Source organism: Brachyistius frenatus, unplaced genomic scaffold (genome assembly GCF_029030835.1).
Source record: "Brachyistius frenatus isolate BFR_SWC_R1_liver_20210118 unplaced genomic scaffold, ASM2903083v1 Contig_83, whole genome shotgun sequence".
Lineage (NCBI taxonomy): Eukaryota > Metazoa > Chordata > Actinopteri > Embiotocidae > Brachyistius > Brachyistius frenatus.
The window spans coordinates 382,751-401,563 of record NW_027210682.1 but is presented as its reverse complement, the minus strand read 5'-3'; the positions used below and the strand labels follow the sequence as shown (position 1 = coordinate 401,563).

Below are 18,813 nucleotides of genomic sequence, written 5' to 3'. Positions count from 1 at the left end.
TAAATTAAGCCGTAGTTGTGCCACCGACTAGTCATACTGTATAACTAAGGTGAAGTGTGTCACGTCATGTTAACTATACTGTGTTACTTTTAGCCTGCCTCTCATGGGCGTGAGCTGATAAAGTAAACACGGATCAGCCCCACAGCATTAAAAAAATAGGAGTGCACTTCCATTTCAGGTTTTGCTGTTTGCTATTTGAAGACCAGAACTACATGAAACTGGGTAAAACAGGGTTTCTCCATTTTCTGTGTGGTCTGTTTCCTCGGGCATTTGGTTAGGCTTGCTTTCAGTGTGTACATTATACTGTTTATTACACCACGCCCCACTTTGCTACACAAAGAGGTCACACAGAACTGCCTAATGGAAAAAGGAGCTTTGGCTTTGAGGTCGACGGTCAAGAAGCGTCCCAAGAAAGAGAATCTGGACCCTCCAAAGTGGATGAGACGGGAGACTGTCAGTGGATTTGCAGACTTCATACTCAACAAGTCCTCAGACAACGACATGGACAACAGCTTTGACAACAAAGAGATGTGTGAGTATGCAAGGATAAGAAATGAGAAAAGCAAGTCTCTTTTTGAAACTGAGCCATTGATTTTACTCTGTAAAGTATGAACTATTAATTTGTGATGAAGAGACTGTATGGCCATGGCATGACAGTTTGGTACCAAGAAATGCACTATTCACTGTGTATATATTTATATATACAGTATGTTTGCTGTAGGGGTGTCGATACACTCTCATCCACAGAAGGTACACACTCATCACTGTTTACCTTACAGCATGTTTGCTGTTCAGGTTTTGACATCATGTGGTTGTGAATTAAGCCTAGTACACGCTGTCATGTATGTTGAGTACATTATGTGAATAGCCATACTGTCTGTAAAACCCTCCTGTCTTCTGTGTTGTGTAGTGCTTGAGGCAGAGAAGAGGTTTATGGAAGCAGCTAAGAGGAATGATGTGGAGACCATGAAAAATCTTGGAAAAGGGCTGAACGCCAATGCAGGAAATGTGGTGGGTCAAAAAAGACAAGCAATCTTATCACACAACATTATTTAATATCACACAGGCCCAAAGGCTGAACAGCTCTGAGGTTTTGGAGAGATTAAGTGGATAGTATATTCATTAAGTTGTTTCCCTCAGCATAATAGGACTGCCCTTCACTATGCAGTAGCTGGCAAAAACAAGGAAGCCGTTCAGCTTCTTCTACAGCGCAGGGTCAAGGTGGATCAAAAGGACAAGGTGAGATGGAGTGAAATGTATGAATCTGAAGGATTGAGCCACAGACAATCGCTTGTGTAATTTTGTAATTTTACAAGTAAGCACAACTTTCTGTTTTGTGTTCTGTTTCTGACAGTATGGAGTGGTACCCATTCATCTGGCGGCCTGGTTCGGCAGTTTGGAGATCCTGAAATTATTAGTGCAGGCTGGGGCTGAACAGAAGGTTGAGAACGAGGTGTAGTAGCAGAAAGAGTTTTGTTCTGCTGTTTTTTCAGTAACTCGGAGAGAAAAATACCCCCAAACTGGGCCCATTTGTCTTTTAATTTTGTCAAACATTTCAAAAAGACCTGCTGCTCCTCAGGCATGTGTTGATTAATTTCACCATCCTGGATTTAGACTTTAACATTTATATGCTCGTCTTGTTACAAATCTCAGGGCAGACACACTCCTTCTTCTTGTTTATCCTTTTGCTTCCTAATGCAACTCAAGTTGCTTAGACAATAGCAGTTTGACTAGACTGAAAATGTTCCCTAAATTAAACTCACTATTTCTCCCTCAGGAAGGAATGAACATTATGCACTGTGCTGCCATTAACGACCACACTGAAATTGTAGAGTATATCGTTAATGACCTGCAGATGAAAGAATTAGACAAAGATGACCAGGTATTAACTTGATAAGCATTTTTCATCAATCAATTCACTTTCTGTTGAAGTAAATTCAGTAAATGTGGTTGTCTGTACCTTCATTCTTACATTTCAGTCAGGACACCGGGCATTTGCACTGGCGGCAGAGCACGGGTGCGTTGAAATATTAGAGATACTGATGGAGCCATACAACATGGCCACCATGAAGCCCAACAAGGTGCGTGTGGTTCTCTGTGCGGGTACTTGCTTTTGGTGCATCAACATGGCTGCTTATGTTCACATGTATCTGAGAGCACACTTCTGTGTCACACCTGCAAGAAAACTCAAAGTCAAACACTCTTTGATGCGACTTGTTTCCCTCCCTCCCTTCTGCCAGAGAGGGGACACGCCCCTGCACTTAGCTGCCAGGACCGGCCACTTGGACGCCGTCCAACTGCTGCTGCAGAGCTTTGATACTCGGGATGAAGTCAATATGGTAGACAATCAGTGTAAACATCCTCTCTATCATGGTTTGGTTTGTGGCAGTGTGGGCTCAGTGGATAATCCACTGCTGGATGGTGGCTCCATTTTGGATTAATTAAGATGTATCAAACATGTACTGGTGACTACAACAACACATCATGTGATCTGGCTTGGGTTAAGTTAGGGGTGCAGCTCTGACTGATAAATTATAGCTACTTGGTCATATTTCTCTCTGGCCGATGATTTCTTTTGACTAGGCTGGGTACTTAATGAATATAATCTGAGTTAAGAGTGACAGTGTGATTCGTTGTTAAATAATTTGAAATCAGCATCGAACCAATTTCCCATAATTCGCTGGTATGTTTCCTTGAGTGTAAAGAAGAGTGGTTTATTTCTGAATTCTAGTTGGTAAGAGGTTAGATTTTGTGAGCACAGTAAATCCTTTTGAAATGTAGAGATTAATTTTCTATTCCAGCGCCACCATTATTGATCTATCTTCTGTGTTACAGGATGGCGAGACAGCTTTGTATCAGGCTGCAGTCAATGGTCAGGAAGAATGTGCTCTGGCCCTGCTGGAGGCTGGCTGCGACCCCAACGTCCTCACAGCGGTACAATGAGGCACTACACTGACTCAAATAATTAAATCCCCGCTCCAGTGCCCTGCTTATTAATGATACTGTACTATCACATTCATTACGGGGTTAATCCTCAGGTCAGCCAGGAAATATGTCATAAATAAAATTGTTTTTAATACTGCACAGCTGAACTCCCTCTCTCTGTAGGCCAAATGCAGCACTCTCCATCCAGTTTCAAAGAGAGGAGACGCAAGTCTTGTCCAGCTTCTCTTGGAGTTCAAAGCCCATACAGACTTTCAAAACCAGGTTAGTAAACACAGGCCAGGTGGCAGCAGTCACTCTCGGTAAAGTTTGCAGAACACTCTCTGACACATCAACTTTGCTGCTGACATGCTGACTTTAATAACATCTTTTTTTCCCCCCCAACAGTTCATTTTGTTGGCTAAAGCTACTGTATGTAACAAGAATATTTTTGTCCTTAGCACCTAGAGGCACCTCTCCACCTGGCAGTGAAGAACAGTCACATCCCTGTCATCCATTCTCTACTGGAGGCTGCCTGCAACATTAATGTCACCGATAAGGTACGATCCCCCTTGTAACACAGTAAAATAAGGCACCAGACAACATACATAAACAGCATTAAACTAGTGGAATGTTTTCTGCATTGTGTTGTTCTGTCCTATTATCCTTTAGAGGTCCCAGACCGCTATGCATCTTGCTGCAGAAATTGCCAGAATTGAAGTTGTTGAAAGTCTTCTTAAAGCAGGGCTTGATCTAACACTCCAGGACAGAGTAAGAATTCACAGCATTTCTAACAATAGTTTAGTTTCCATATTAATTAAAATCGTGATACATAGTCAGGCCATCCACAGGGCAAAAATCTCTATGATGTATTTAAGCAATAATAGCTCATGATACATTAAAAATGCAATTGTAAATAATTTGTTTATTTCAATACTCATGCTGGATTTGGAGTAGCAGGGTAAGACGGCTCTGGGTGTTGCAGCCAGAGCAAATGAGGTGATTATTGTGGACATGATCATCAAAGCAGAGAGATACTGCGCCTGGAGAAAGGTGAGAGATATGACACTTGTAGCTTTTACAGTTTTCATGTCTGCCTTAATCCATTCTTAAGGCTTAGAAATCAATAATTACACTCAGCAGATATAATTCATTTCTTCACGTCACGTTCGATTAGTTGAATCCCTTCTCATACTAATAAAGCATCCGCTGCAAAAAAAATAGGACATTTGACAGGCAATTTACTATCTATTCAATTAAAGTTATGCCTGATTCATTTCCATTATTGATTTTCAGGACGTTTAACTCTGGCATTCATATTGCTAATCATGTGTGTTAGTGTCTTTCCAATAATCTCCTCCTGTGCCCGTGTTTTTTGAAGCTTGTGGCCTTTATCATTCTGCTAACAAGATTTAATTGCCCTTTCAGGCCAATCCTGAGCTGAATGAGAGTGTTCACAGCGAGTATCCGCTAACTTTTAAACTTGACCACCGCTATGAGACCAAGCAGTTCCGCTCGATGGCCTGGCGCCTGGCGCACGAGCTCCTGAAAGCAGGAGACTGGAAACGACTGGCAGAACACTGGGGCTTTACCGAGGAGCAAGTGTCTGCCATCGAGGAGCAGTGGACAGGTGCCACAGCTCACACACTGACAGGACACGCTTTCGACTGTGCATTTGATAACTCTGAAATACTATAACGTAACTCTCCCAATACCAACATGTTACAAATTAAAAGCCCTGTCCCTTGTGAAAATGATATTCTAGAAAAACTTATTTTTATGTTCTAACACTCAAAGGCAGGTTTTTTTTTTTTTTACTAGCTGAATTTTCCTGTTTGTGGAAGTGCTGTGTGTTTGTCCACAGGTAAGCACAGCTATCGAGAACATGGGAACAGGATGCTGCTGATCTGGCTCCACGGAGAGGAGCTGGCTCAGACGAGTCCTGCTAAAGAACTCTACCAGAGTCTCATCCTCACAGGGAACAGGAAAGCTGCAGGTACATTCAGTTCACGTTTTAAAACAAATATAAACTTATAGCTGAGCTGCCTGCCACGTGTGCCAAAGTCTTACTATAAAAAATGTCAACTTGTCTTCCAGATAAGATTCGGACGGAGGCAGAGAGTACCAGCAGTAAGGGCTGCAGCATTTCATGAGGACGAGCACTGCAACAGACAGACTGACGAAATGAACTCCATGTTTACGCCACCGACAACCACTTATCTGCACAGGGAGTTCAAAGTCAAATAATTTATTTAAAAAATAACACTGTGCTTCAGCTTTGGTTTAGTAAACTAAACAGCCTGTGGTGTTGGATGGTCACCACATGTACAATGAACAATACACAAATATATGTGATGTTACACTGTCACGTGTGCATAATTTAAAATAAAACTTTCATAGGAAATTCTAAACGGTCTCCAGTCAGTAGTAATTAAAACAATTTCATAGGTTCCTGAGAAAAATCCTATTGCTCATGAAATTGTGCCCTATTCATTGTACGATATAAAAACAAATGGACTTGAAGCTAAACTATAGGTAACTTTTCCGAGGATTGCTGCATAGAATGTCTCAAATCTTAAATCTAGACTACGTGAGCCACATTTTGTGTGAGATATGTATGTGATCAGTCAACTACTTTGATGGAGTGTACATGGCACGTGTTGGAGTGTGTCCTGGAGGAGCCTTTGCCTCCAGTGGAGGAGTGGCTCTGTTGGGAGGAACGAGGAAACTTAGCAGCTGTAGCCTGCCCGATGGTGAGCTGAAAAACATAAAAGAGAAACGGGAAAGAGTATAAATAGTATTTTTCAGCTTCACATGACAAAAGGTGAATGCATAATAACACATAGATAATAATATTTTAGAGTAACAGTAGCGCCGCACCGTGTCCCATACCTGCGTCACAGGATGATGGCGTTCGATTATCACAGAGCTCATGGGCGGAGCCACTCCCGTCACCTGGAGGTTGCTGCGTGCTGCCTTCCCGACATCAGTGCGCGCAGTGATGCGAGCAGTTACAGTCTTTGAGGATTTTTGTTGACCTGTTGCGATGATACGCCCACTGACCTGAAACAAATATTATTGCGTCCTGTATGAATACGACGACTGGAGAAGACGTCTTTTTTTTTTTTTTTTAAAGCTTATTTTTTGGGGCATTTTCTCTTTATTTTCGATAGCGCAGTACAGATAAGCAGGAAATGTGTCGCCCCATAGAGAATTCTTTTGTTTACAAAACTTGAGACATCCTGTGTTGTTGGTCACCAGTTTGATAAACCGTTATTCGATGAGGTCATTTCTATCATAGTGAGGCATAGGCATTTTCATTAATTTAAGGCAATTGTACCAGAGTCAAAAGGTAAATATGTCTAATGCTGACCTGTTTATGGGAACTTGTAATGCCCCCAAGTGGGAGTGAGCTGTGCACCACTGTAGTGGGAGAGAGAACTTCCTTCTGGGACATGGAGGCACCAGAGCCCACCTAAGGAAAAGGTAATCAAGGAGAACAGGAGTTTAGTGGAAGCAAGTCAGTGCAGCAAATAAAACAGACATCATTATACATTTAACACTGATCGGTAGAAACTATTTTCTTTTAGTGGCATCGACATTCTGTGCCAGAATTTGCAGCAAAAAAAAAAAAAAAAAAAAAAAAAGATAAAATCATGCAAATACAAAGAAACTGCACAGAAGAACTGCAGTGTGAATACATGTATGTTTTCATTAGATACTGTCAGTGGCTCACCACATCATCTGCTTCGCTGTGGGAAGGGTCATAGTGGACTGGACTGAACAGTGTGGAGGAGATGGGATGTGGCTGAAGTTGAGCCAGTGTAGAAGAGCCAGCCTCTTCCTGGGGAGCCAGAGGATCTATAGAAAGAAAGAAACAGTCACCGAGTCTGACTCTGGCATATTTGTGATTAGATTAGAAAATCTTCATGACCAGCATCATGTGAAAGAAAAGCCTTCATATATGATGTTTCCTTTTTATTGAAAAATGTCACTTTGTAGCTGTTAATAATGATTAAAACTTGGCAATGCTTTACTGTATGTGATTACATTTGTGTTGCTTGTTTGAAGCCACAGTACATTAAAAACACATTTTGAACCAAATATTTAACAAAGAAGCAATCTTCAACTACACACCCCTGCCTTGGCACCATAAAAAGGTGGATTATCATTAATTATGCATAACCTTTAGAAAGTATGTGTACTAAAAAAAAACACCTAAATATGTTATACAAATATTCTTTTAATAAATGAGAGATTATAAAAGAGAAAATCGACTTTTGTCTAATGCAACAGAAAAGAGTATTCAATTAACAGCCCAGTCTCACTATCACATTGAAATGCATTTTCGATTGCAAGGCTCATTAAACCTGCAAGCAGATGGATGAGCAGAAGACCATGTCAGAGATCATTTCTACAAGCTAAAAACTGTGAGATTCAGCTTCAGAGGCCATGTGCTCAGCAAAAACAGCAGACTAAGACAGCACAGTAGAACTGATGGCAGGATGTGAATTTATAGCATGAAACCACAAATGTAACCGGGCTGGTGTCAATGGGATTGTTTGATGACGACAGTGTAATGCTCTATTACAGTACTACTACTGGTGTCATTTAAAAGGATTGAAAACACAGCTGATCCTTGGTTCATGTTAGTTATGTTTGTCTATTTTAATATCCACTAATGGTCCCAGTCTTACTATACTACTAAATAACAAGTCGTTTTATGCTTTAATAAATGCTGCAAAGGGATCGTGAGCTTTATCAGCCAATCTTTCAGTGCCACCTCAAAATTTCATACATGTGCAATGTATGCCTCAGTCAGCACTAAACACATCCACAAGCACAGTAATTCATCACTTTATTAAGAACAAAGACCCCGTCCCCTCCTGTCATTCATAAATCTACACAAATGTCAATACCACATGGCGGCACTCTATAGGAGAAATGGTGCTTCTGTTTTTTTTCTCTCCCTTTCAGTCTTGATGGTTGCGTTGGATCAATACAGCACAGAGGGAAGGCTAGCGATACAATTACGGTACGTTGTATTGAGCAGGGGTCTTTACAGTGTATGTTGTTATGGAGCTCATGATGAACATAACGGCTCATGTTTTCATGTGCTCGTTGTTGAAGAAGACGGATATTCTCTAAAATTATACGTGTCTGGTAATTCAGTTACAGACCATGCTGATCATGAGGCGGCTCCGGTCGTCCCTCTGCAGTGTTGAACATGCTGAGAGCCTCCATGTTGAGAGCACATACACCCCTCATGAAGGCTTTCTTCATGGATTCCTCATACCGCTCTCGCTCCAGTTGTAGTCTCTGAATCTCTGCCTGGGCCTTCTCGATAGCCTCGCAGTGCTGTGGAGGAAGGTAGCAGAAGATGGAAATAACCAGCTCATTTTCAGTTTATAGCATAGACAACACCACATATCTCAGGCCATTATGTTGCACCCTCGAGATACATCTGTAACGCCATCAATAACATTATTAACCCTCATTAATCTTTATTTCTTTGTCAAGCAATTCAAACGTGCTTTACAGCTAAATTTCATTAGTGTGGCTGTTACGCACTGAAATGTTCAAATGGGATTTATCTATTACCACTGATTAAATAAAGTGAATACACATTTGAACATTATCAATACATTTACCTATCTAAGAAATCTATGAATCGTGGTAACCAGTTGTGTTTTGGGTCTGCTTCACGTGACTCAGTTTTATAAATGTAACACTGAAGAAAATGTGCTGGGATTCCTTTGGTAAAACATCTTAATGAGGTAGAGTCAAGTCTCATTACACACACACACACACACACACACACACACACACACACACACACACACACACACACACACACACACACACACACACACACACACACACACACACACACACACACACACACACACCGTTTCATATGTAGGTTTATTTACCTCTGCCAGTTTAGCCTCATAGTCTGTAGACAGGCGGGAGCAGACCTCTTCAGCTCTTGAACGACAAGCTTGCTCCACCTTGACCTTCCAGTGTTTCTGGACCAGAGAGAACCAGCCGAACCACACCTTCTTCTTCAGCTGCAAATTGTAGTGCTGCCGCGCCACCTGAACGGCTTGAGCCTGGCGGGGAACCACAACAGCATGAAAATATTCACAAGGAAATAATTACACCTCTAATTCACTCTCGTACAGCTGCAGTACATTTTCTCCTGCGGTGCAATTTCTGGTAAAAATATAATCATGCAGTTTTTTTGTTGTTTTTTTTTTTAAATGAAATACACAGGTGTTCTGTAAATGTAAAACAAAACAAAAAATGACATTTGCTGGAAAAAAACTTACACAAAGCCTTTTTTAAGAGGAAATATTTGGGACAAAAATGTGGCATATGCATGTTCAGTGTGTAGTGACACAGTGACACATGAGTCGGTAGCTCATGTGGAGAATTTCATTTCCATAAACCATTAAACTGCACAGGCAGCAATTTAGAAATGTGAAGATACATTCACTGCCAGTAATTTTATATCAATTTGTTAAAAAAAAAAAAAAAAAAGAAGAAGAAAAAAAAAAAACATAAATTATATTAAGTGTTTGACACCAACAGAAATCATTTAAAAACTGAGATTTTTAGACAATCTCTCCAGGGAGATATTGATAGTGTTGCAGCGGGTTGTGCACATGAAAAATGCCACAAATAGTCGACATCTCTTCTCAACGTTTCTGACCCTATCCAACCGATATTTCAGACAGAAATATTAATCTGTGGATATAAGGGTGTGGAGGGCTGAGGGGGTTTCTGCTTTTCTGATGAAGCACAGCGACCCCTTAAATACCGCAGCAAATAGGTTATGAACTCGTGTCATCCGTGTACCTCTTCTTTGACCTCAGTGCGCTGAAGTCTCCAGTGGCTGAAGGCCTTCATCTTTTCGAGCTTTTCTTTTTTTCTTTCCAACACCTGGCTCAGGTTCACAATCACCTGAGGGAGGAAACATCACACAATGACCTTCTCGGTCTGCAAAGCAAATAAGATGTTTCTTCTTTTTCATTTAAGTGATGAATGTTCACGAACATAAGAAAAAGATTGAGCAAGTAAGCAAAATAGAGATACACAGGCTCATTGTCTAAACACATCGAACACATTGAAATCCGAGACGTGATGATTAGTCAATTGAATCAACAGAAAATGTATTGGCAACCATTTGAATAAATCAGTAATCTTTTAAATAATTTTAAAGAGAAAATACAAAACATTTGCTGGTTTAAGAAGCTTAAATTAGGAAAAATGGTTAATTTGTTTTGTGTTACATTAATGTAAATTCAATATTTTGATATTCTGAACAAGCTGTTTGGTAATATAAGGTATTTGGTGATGCCAACCTCAACTCCATGATGCTCTGATGGACATTTTTCATTATTTTCTGATGTTTTATTGAGCAAATAATTAGTCAATATTAATGAATGTGAAAATAATTTACAGATTAATAGATAATAAAATTGTCTGGAGAGAGCAAATAAATACACATGCAACCACCTCATCTTTTCTCTGATTGGAAGTCTCGTAGGTGTGTAGCAACTCCTTCAGGCTTTCTAGCTCAGACTTCAGGCCAGCTCTCTGGGCTGTGTGCCTCTCCCTCTCCTTCTGCATCTCCAACTTGTGCTGTTCCATGAAGGCCAACTTCCACTTCCGGAGCTCAGTCAGCACATTTGACTAATTAGGGAATAGAGGACGGGTTAGTCACAATGTGTTCATTAGTGAATATGGTCATCATTCTGCACACATATTTGGAGTCATTTTTAAATTATACAAACAGGTGTGCCAGACAGATTATCACTGACCGCAATGGCAAAATATAGGGACCTTGTAGATCTCGTCTCTCGTCTTGTTTTGTTAGATTAACTCCGTGAGACACTGAACAAATTCCCCTCGACTTCAGCCGGATTTATGCTTGTGGACAAAGTGCTGGGTATCCCACCATAAATGCCTTTGACACAGGATCTGATTTACAGTTCTGATGTGCACATTTTAAGGACGTTCTACTCTAAGGTAATATTGGCTTGACAGATTGATGGTTCTATTATGAACACACCGAAAGTGTCTCAAACACAGTTTATTTTCACAAATGTAAAGTTGTTTAGTTTATTTGGAGTGTAAAGAGGCTTTCAAACTACATATTCTTCCAATCAAGTGAACTGCAAGAGTCTCAACATCTTCTCCCACAGTCCCGTTCTCTACTGCCTTTTCATGATTCAGACTGCACACTTTTATCAGCACAGCTCAGCAAGTGGTTTGTTGTCATCTGCTCTCCATGAATGAGCAATAAAAAAATCACAGGAAAAGGGCAGGATGGACACCCACATGGAGCCACCCACCTCCTCAAGAATCATTCCACTGGGAGAAAATGAAAAGGTCACTGGTTCTGTGAAGAGTAGAGCTGTCATCCTTTTCAAAAAGCCTTCCTAAGTCTCAAACATATTCCCTGTATAATCTCTGATCTCGTCTTCACCACTGCCTTGTGAACATAGTCCAGTTTTAGTTTCATTCTATCCATCTCATTCTAACTTTCTAATTACGTGAGTATGGAAAGGTGAGTGGAGAAATTTCATTATGAACCCAATATGCTGAATTGATTCACTGAAAGACTGAAAATGTATGTTGGAAACAGCATAATTATATTTGTTTTCTAGATTGGTCTTCAAAGGCTTGATTAATGCTCTGTTGACACTGTGCCACAGATTTGACCACTCATGCAAAACTCTTAATTATGATGAAAATAAACGTTTCTCACAGTAAATGAGCAATTCAGTTTAATAATTTCCATTTATCTACAGTAAACCCGCCAGCTCGGACATATTTCGCTGTAAACTCAAAACACACTGTTACATACACTGTATATACATTAAAGTAATTATTATTTACCAATGTTAAAACTCCCATATAGGCATACGACATTATTAATTGGCTCTGAAGCAGACAGAAAATAACATCTATTAACTGACTGACTGTGGGAGAAGAGTTCTACAATATGAGGAAGAAGACTGACCTTCAGGTTGTTGCTCCACGTGTCCAGAATGTTCTCCATCTTGCTTATGTTCGCGTTTGAAATAAACATCTCTGCCACAGCGAACTGAAGAGGGTCAGGGCTGTTTGGCCTCGACCTCTCAGACGCCACGTCCAACCTGTCTGAGAGCACCGACGCCCTGCTAGACGACTGACCTGCCATCTTCTCAACTGGAGGGCAAAAAACACGACAGCAGACAGACAGAATATCACTGAGAATATGAAACTACATTGCAACCAGATGCAATTATACCAAGAAAAAATAAATACACAATCACACATAGCCATTTTGTTCCTTTGTTGTTGTTTTTTTAATATAAGTTTACCATGAGATGCTCTTGAGTGTGTGGATGGCTCAACAATCAGGGGGGAGGCCCGTGATGATCTCACACTCCTGCTCCAATGCCTCCCATCTTCAGTGGCGGGATCTGACAGAAGACACAAAAGTTGCAGCAAGCGAGTCAGAGAGGGAGGCAAAGCAGTGAAAATAGATTAAAATGGATTTTTGCGAGAATCAATTCTGTAATGAAAATAGTGATCAAAGGGTAAAACTAAAATGCAAAACTAAGAAAACACGAGACAGTTTAAGAACAGAAAATGGGATGGTGAGAGTGGTGAATAAGCTGAGCATGGTTTCTCGTCCAAGAATGCATTTATGTCAATATCTTAATTCAATTCTGCAGAGGGAAGTGAAAGCCTGCACTCTAAAGAGCAGTATGGGCAGAGTGCCAGGAGATCATTACTAATCAGCCCGTCTGCTTTCTACATCCCTGTGCACCGCTCCATGACAGTTAAAGCACTAAACCTCCAACGAGAGCCGTGAGGGGAACTGATGCGACTGTTTAAGATGTGGGTATCACAGGGGAAAGAGATAGGGGGTACAATGTGACAGACTGATATCTAGTCTAGAAAATATAAAGCTGATAAACAGACACTACATGTTCTCCATGCTGGGATGCCACAATCCTTTTTGACAGCCGATTATTTGCTGGGGGTTTGTGTCTGGAAGGGCTCAAGTTGAGTTTCCATCAGAAAAGCTTGGTGAAATGTGTGTGCATGAATGTGTTCTATATGCAGGAGGAACCCAAGTTACCTGATAGGTGCTTTGACTTTGTGCTGTCTTTACTCCGACCGTCTGCAACCAGATGTACGTTGCTAGGATGCTTCTGTTGAACGATGGCGAATGTCTCAAGCTTTGGCGTGACAACAGCATAGCGGAGGAGCTCTTCATACTCATCCTGTTGATCCACAAAGAATACAAATAAAACTGTGGGCCCATTTCTTGGCCATTGTTTCCGATTGTTTCCGAGAACATTTTAGTCACAATTTTTAATTCTGTGACATGGTGATGCAAAGACAGCTTTACATGAAGTCCATTAGGTCGAGCAACACAACCAACTAAACAGATTCCCAGATGACTGACTGGAAAACTTGTAGTGAATGTTAAAGTTACTTAACCAAGTACCTGCTTGGCAGAGCAACTTTTGTCTCAACATTTAACATAATTAAAAAAGCTACTCATTTAGTTGTACAAAACAACATCAAATTCGTATTAATATTTTGAGTGTGTAAATCGTTATATTGGGTTGTATTATTGATTAAAACTGCAGATCTCCAAATTTATGTGCACAAAGCCGTATAAAATCACCTGAAGGTCAGAGGACATAGAGCTTCCCCGGTCCAAGTCTCTGGGCAGAACAGGACTGGTCGATCCTTCTTCTGAGGACATCTAGGCAAAAATATACAGAGTCGGAACAATGTTAGTTTAACACAACAGCATGATCTTACAATGTCAGGCCATAGTGCCTCATGATGTAAAATTTCCTCTTGAACATAAAATGTTTCTGTCTTTTAGGATGATAAGGGTCAAGTTATAATCTTCGTCAACAGTAGAGCAGGAAATGCCTTTGTACATGTTAAAGTTAGGACTAAATTCTACAGTTATTACATTATTATTTACTTTCCAAGAAAAATACAGTTTACATGCAGTGGTGGACAGTACAGTCATTTGCCCAAGTAGGCCTACTTTACTTAAGTACAATTCTGAGGTAGTTGTACTTTACTTGAGTATTTCCATTTGACTACACTACATTTCAGAGGGAAATATTCTACTTTCTACTCTGATAAGTTATTTGACAGCTTTTGTTACTATTAAAGGTGAATATGTGCCATAATAGATAACATAAGCTTTTAAAATACAACACATTGTTGAAGATTAAAACAGAGGTTTCCGACCTTTTTGTCTTCTAACGTCTCACAGAAATCAGTGGGTAGTCAGAGTCAAATTACTTTTTAGTAGGACTTCTTATACAGTACCTGTACAGTACTGTGTTGGTACTTTTCTAAGGATTTGAATACTTCTTCCACCTCTGCATTCATGTGGTACAAAACGAAGAAAACCGTATGAAAGTGAAACTACATACTCAACATACTTGACTCAATGTCTTCTTGGTAGCCGAAACGTAATTCAATATACAATAAATTAAAAAAAAAACTTACATTATGATTAAAGCAGCTGACGATAGTACACACTACGTTTACTTTCTCTACAGTAGTGGCTTTAAGCAGATCATGTTAGCGACATCACTGCTAACGTTAAATCCGAAGAGACACACGCTTCCGTTTTGGCTGTCGAGAGTCGAAAGAACACGAATTAAACTACTTGACGCAAGTATACCTTTAGAGACAATATATGTGGCACCGTTTTCATGAAATCCTTACTTGTTTTATTTATCTGTGAAGGGCACCACACTTCTCCGTTTTCCAAGTACAGTCGTCAGTTGGAAAGTGCTTGCGTTGCCGTTTCAAACAGTCCGACTCTCAAACAACAGATCCTCTGATTGGCCGCTGCTTCCAACGTATCTTGTTAAATCGTTTCTGGTTGGTTCAAATATTTCCCTGGCAACGATAAGCGGAACAACGCTAAACTCACCAGTTGCTCCTCCTATAGTTGAAGTGAAAAGGTCTTTCAAAAAAAATGTTCTGGGATTTTATAAAGTCGGTTCGTTTATTTAACACTTATTTTGACCGCTAAGATAAGCACAGAGTTGTAAGTATGTTGTTTTTTTTAGGCTCAAGGCGTCAAGTACAGGTATTATTGGTAGAAAGGGCTGAGGACAGACGAGAACATAACAAACCCCACACGTGTTACCTCATGAACCTCCCTGTGGTCGTTCCTCTTTTCACTCAGGCAAATACGAAAACACAGACAGTGGTTCACGAGCTGAACTGCAGCAACGTCTCAACCAGTTGAAGACGTAACACTTATTACGACACATACGTGGGACAGGCCCAGGTTTGGACTGGGACAGACTCCAGAGAGAGAGGACATATGGTCTTATTTTAGCCATGGCAGAGCTGCAGGTGGCAATGTTGGACTAGACCTCCACACCTGGTGTGTGTGTGTGTGTGTGTGTGTGTGTGTGTGTGTGTGTGTGTGTGTGTGTGTGTGTGTGTGTGTGTGTGTGTGTGTGTGTGTGTGTGTGTGTGTGTGTGTGTGTGTGTGTGTGTAGGGTGGGTGGGGTGAGTGTGTGTTTGCAAGGTCGTGACACAGGCGGCAGTGCAATAATCTCCCCAAAAACAGCAGATTGATAACTATTCACAATCTTTAGGTTCGATGGGAGAATCACGGATTTTAGCTGATACATTTTGAATCACATTTATAGTATAAGCAATGAAGGAATTTGAAATGAGGGCCTGGCACACGCGCGCACACACACACACACACACACACACACACACACACACACACACACACACACACACACACACACACACACACACACACACACACACACACACACACACACACACACACACACACACAGGCTACACTTTTTTTTTTATTACGTATGATGCAGGCTATGAATTTGAACCAGAATTGTGAGGTACAGAGGATAATCCTCGCCGCTCTGTGGGGGTGGAGGTTTCCTGTTGAGTGACAGGAAGCCGTAACTCCCACAGATTACTTTTTTCCATTTCAGAGCAGATGATTCACATGTTTTAAAAGATTTTGGTAAAGCATTCACCACAGTTTCTCTCTTGGGGTGATTTTTGTCATTACGACGTGGCATGTCTTTGATTCTCTATCATGCTATTGATGCTGTATGGCTCATTTTCTGACTTTAATTCCACAGCTCAGTTGTGACCACAGGTTTGTGGAATGGTTGCTGGCTTTGGGTAAGAAATTCAACTTTTGAATCAAACAATAGCTTATCTTGATAACAATTTATAAATGTCATGTGGTTAGTGTGAGAGGACAAATTACCAGATTTGTTTACTTCCTGTTCGCTCCTCCGGAAGAAGACGCCTTCCTTGGACACATTAATAGAACTATCATGTATTCTTTAAAGGGTCTAGCATTGCTATATTTTGAGAATTAGACTGTTGCATATATATTTTGCTAACAAAAAGCGTATATTTATTGAATATAAAACCCAATATGTCACCAATTTAACCAACAAAACATAGTAAAGAGCATAAGGTTTGTGTGCTAGGGAGGTCTAAGGATTAAGGAGGAAAAATTGAGAAGAAAAGATTTAGGATTAAACATGTTAAGATATTAGAACAAGAACAACCAAGGAAAAGACAACCGCAGAATCGGTGTATGCAGTGTCGGTACTGTATTTTGTATTCTGCTGTAAATTCAATTGTTAATCTGGTATAGTGCCCAGTCTCTTCTGGTCTGGCATGCGATATGTGTTTTATGTTTTTCTTTATTCACCATGAATAACATTGTCCGATGTGAGATTTAGTGAAGTTACACGAAACTGAATTATTAACTCTTAAAGTATATGGAATCCATACTTATCTTGATTAAAGGAATGCAGCAGCCATTACTCTTGTCTTTCGACTTGCATGTGCACAAACATGAATAAAGTAAGAAGTAAAAGCACAGACCTGAGTTTTAACTTATTCACAGATGATAGATACAGACCTCCATTCTGCACCCACTCTGTAAAATATTTTCCTTTTGTTGCAGACAAAGGTAATGTGCCACTGTTGATTGTGGTAAGATTAAAGCCAGTAGTACTTCTATAGATCCCTTATGGATATTTCACCTTCCTCTTAGCAAAAGAAATGCACCTGGACTTGTGTGTTGAAATGGGATTCAGCTCACATTCTCCTCTCATAGCCTGTTCAATCTGTTCCAGGACAATAATCACAATCCATTTGACTTTCTTCCCTCTGGTATTTTAGCTCAGCTACGTTAGACTATCCAGGACCTTGCAATGGTAGACAGAACAGAAATTTAGAAATAATGTTCCGCGCTTATACATCCTGACTTTGTTAAGGAACTTTTTCTGACCAGACTTTAGTTCTGCAGTTAAAATTTAACAGATTCAAGCAATGTCTGGTATTAAGGCCCCTTTCGAATTGTCATTTCATCTGTTGCTTTGCGATTGGGAAACAGCGGATTACAAACTTGGCGTAAAATTGTTTCTGCCCTTGATCGATTTTCAGTCAGACGTATTTACAGACAGCCATAACTCCAGAGGACAACAACTAATGTCCTATCATCAATCGTAATGTTATCAACCCATTTTTCTCACATATGAGACAATAATGACCTTTCACTGAACACAATGTTACCAGAACTCATCTTATAGTTATTCATAGCTGCCTGATGTTTTCAAATTAGTTTTCATTACATTTTGATGGACCAGGACTTCCCCCTTGGGCCACTCTAATCCATCACATCTATCTATCAGTGACACCAACGTTCCTTTGTTTTGCTTTCGGAAAGCTTGGCTACTGAATTCTCTAGCTCTTGTAAACCAAAGGCATCATTGTTTTCACTCAGATAACACAACCAGATGAGATACAAGGCAGCACATTTTCTTTAATTATACACATAACATATCCCTGCAGCATGATGAAAGCTGAGTCCAGCATAAAGTGGTCAGCCATCTGAGTGCAGATGAGCTGGAGGCTGACAATAAAGATGGAGACTAAGTCAGTTAGCCTGAGCTTTTATCTCCGCAAGGCACAAACAATTACCATCAGTGTCTACATCCGTTTGTTATAATCCAAATGAAGATAAACAGCAGACAGTTGTTCCAGTGTACCTCCACCTCTCTATTAATTTATTAATGAAAGCTGGCCCTGCAAGTACGACATTCATTTTAGATCTCTGGACAGTAAGATATGTAACATAAGAAAAAGTGGAATTGTAAGCCATTGCAAATCATTCATGTAGGGGGGGTGCATTGTTTGTCTATTGAAACATTGATTGTATTTGGTCAACTAAAAAACTCAAGCATACAGTATATTTGTTTTCTATATCATGTTTTAATTTATGTCATCTTATAAAGAACCATGCTCCGAGTATTAATCCTTTAAAATATGTGCATAAAACACACAAAAACAGAAGGAGACATGCTTCCATATAATTTCTATATTATATGCATGTATTAATATAACAGTGTAATGTTGTATGTTCATATAGTATATAAATTGTACATATCACAAAATCTACAGCTCATATGGGGAAGGCAGAGGGATGCCGAACAAGCAGTGAACAATCTCAGCCAGCAGGACTGACTATATGAGATTCCAACACTGGAACGACAACCAGTATTAGGCTGCATTTATCAAGTGTGGCATGGGAATTAAATTAACTTGACAGCTATTCTTCATACATGTCAAAGTCCAATTCAAAAGAAAACATTAGTACTTATTGTATTTGCGCTATAATAAAAAGATACTGAAATCCATGAGCATCTTTCTTGCTTGTGTGCATGTTTAAAAGAGGAGAGAGAGAGCTCTGACATGCACAGTTGTCTGTGTGTGTGTGTGTGTGTGTGTGTGTGCGCGTGTGTGTGTGTGTGTGTGTGTGTGTGT

At 40.1% G+C, this 18,813-nt stretch overlaps 2 protein-coding genes across 3 annotated transcripts; one reads left to right on the top strand and one right to left on the bottom strand.

The window, feature by feature from the left end:
- Positions 1–196: 196 nt before the first annotated feature.
- Positions 197–5,106, top strand: ankdd1b (ankyrin repeat and death domain containing 1B). 2 transcript variants are annotated; one of them, XM_069709388.1, is made up of 15 exons: positions 197–532; positions 911–1,011; positions 1,141–1,239; positions 1,355–1,453; positions 1,778–1,882; positions 1,980–2,081; positions 2,241–2,339; positions 2,836–2,934; positions 3,109–3,207; positions 3,384–3,482; positions 3,595–3,693; positions 3,880–3,975; positions 4,351–4,552; positions 4,787–4,918; positions 5,020–5,106. In XM_069709388.1, the coding sequence occupies exons 1-15, from the start codon at positions 361–363 to the stop codon at positions 5,073–5,075; spliced, it is 1,659 nt and encodes a 552-aa protein (XP_069565489.1). In that variant the 5' UTR covers positions 197–360; the 3' UTR covers positions 5,076–5,106. The 2 variants fall into 2 exon arrangements, with proteins under 2 accessions (XP_069565489.1, XP_069565490.1); XM_069709389.1 differs by lacking the exon at positions 1,778–1,882.
- A 48-nt stretch (positions 5,107–5,154) lies between these two features.
- On the bottom strand, positions 5,155–14,779 carry poc5 (POC5 centriolar protein homolog (Chlamydomonas)). Its single transcript, XM_069709387.1, has 13 exons — positions 14,692–14,779; positions 13,619–13,699; positions 13,064–13,208; positions 12,297–12,398; positions 11,954–12,141; positions 10,444–10,620; positions 9,784–9,888; positions 8,856–9,035; positions 8,103–8,280; positions 6,659–6,783; positions 6,296–6,397; positions 5,815–5,985; positions 5,155–5,680 (listed from the first exon to the last, which is right to left on the bottom strand). The coding sequence occupies exons 2-13, from the start codon at positions 13,697–13,699 to the stop codon at positions 5,546–5,548; spliced, it is 1,689 nt and encodes a 562-aa protein (XP_069565488.1). The 5' UTR covers positions 14,692–14,779; the 3' UTR covers positions 5,155–5,545.
- Positions 14,780–18,813: the final 4,034 nt, after the last annotated feature.

What these genes read in the sequence shown, in the direction of transcription:
- ankdd1b (XM_069709388.1), top strand. Translation starts at nt 361, where the DNA reads ATGGAAAAAGGAGCTTTGGCTTTGAGGTCGACGGTCAAGAAGCGTCCC. An exon ending in AACAGAAGGTTGAGAACGAG is followed by an intron (nt 1,454 to 1,777) that starts GTGTAGTAGCAG and finishes TTTCTCCCTCAG; the next exon opens with GAAGGAATGAACATTATGCA. An exon ending in ATCTAACACTCCAGGACAGA is followed by an intron (nt 3,694 to 3,879) that starts GTAAGAATTCAC and finishes GATTTGGAGTAG; the next exon opens with CAGGGTAAGACGGCTCTGGG.
- poc5 (XM_069709387.1), bottom strand. Translation starts at nt 13,699, where the DNA reads ATGTCCTCAGAAGAAGGATCGACCAGTCCTGTTCTGCCCAGAGACTTG. An exon ending in ATGAGGCTAAACTGGCAGAG is followed by an intron (nt 8,281 to 8,855) that starts GTAAATAAACCT and finishes CTTCCTCCACAG; the next exon opens with CACTGCGAGGCTATCGAGAA. An exon ending in GCCGCCTCATGATCAGCATG is followed by an intron (nt 6,784 to 8,102) that starts GTCTGTAACTGA and finishes TTCTTTCTATAG; the next exon opens with ATCCTCTGGCTCCCCAGGAA.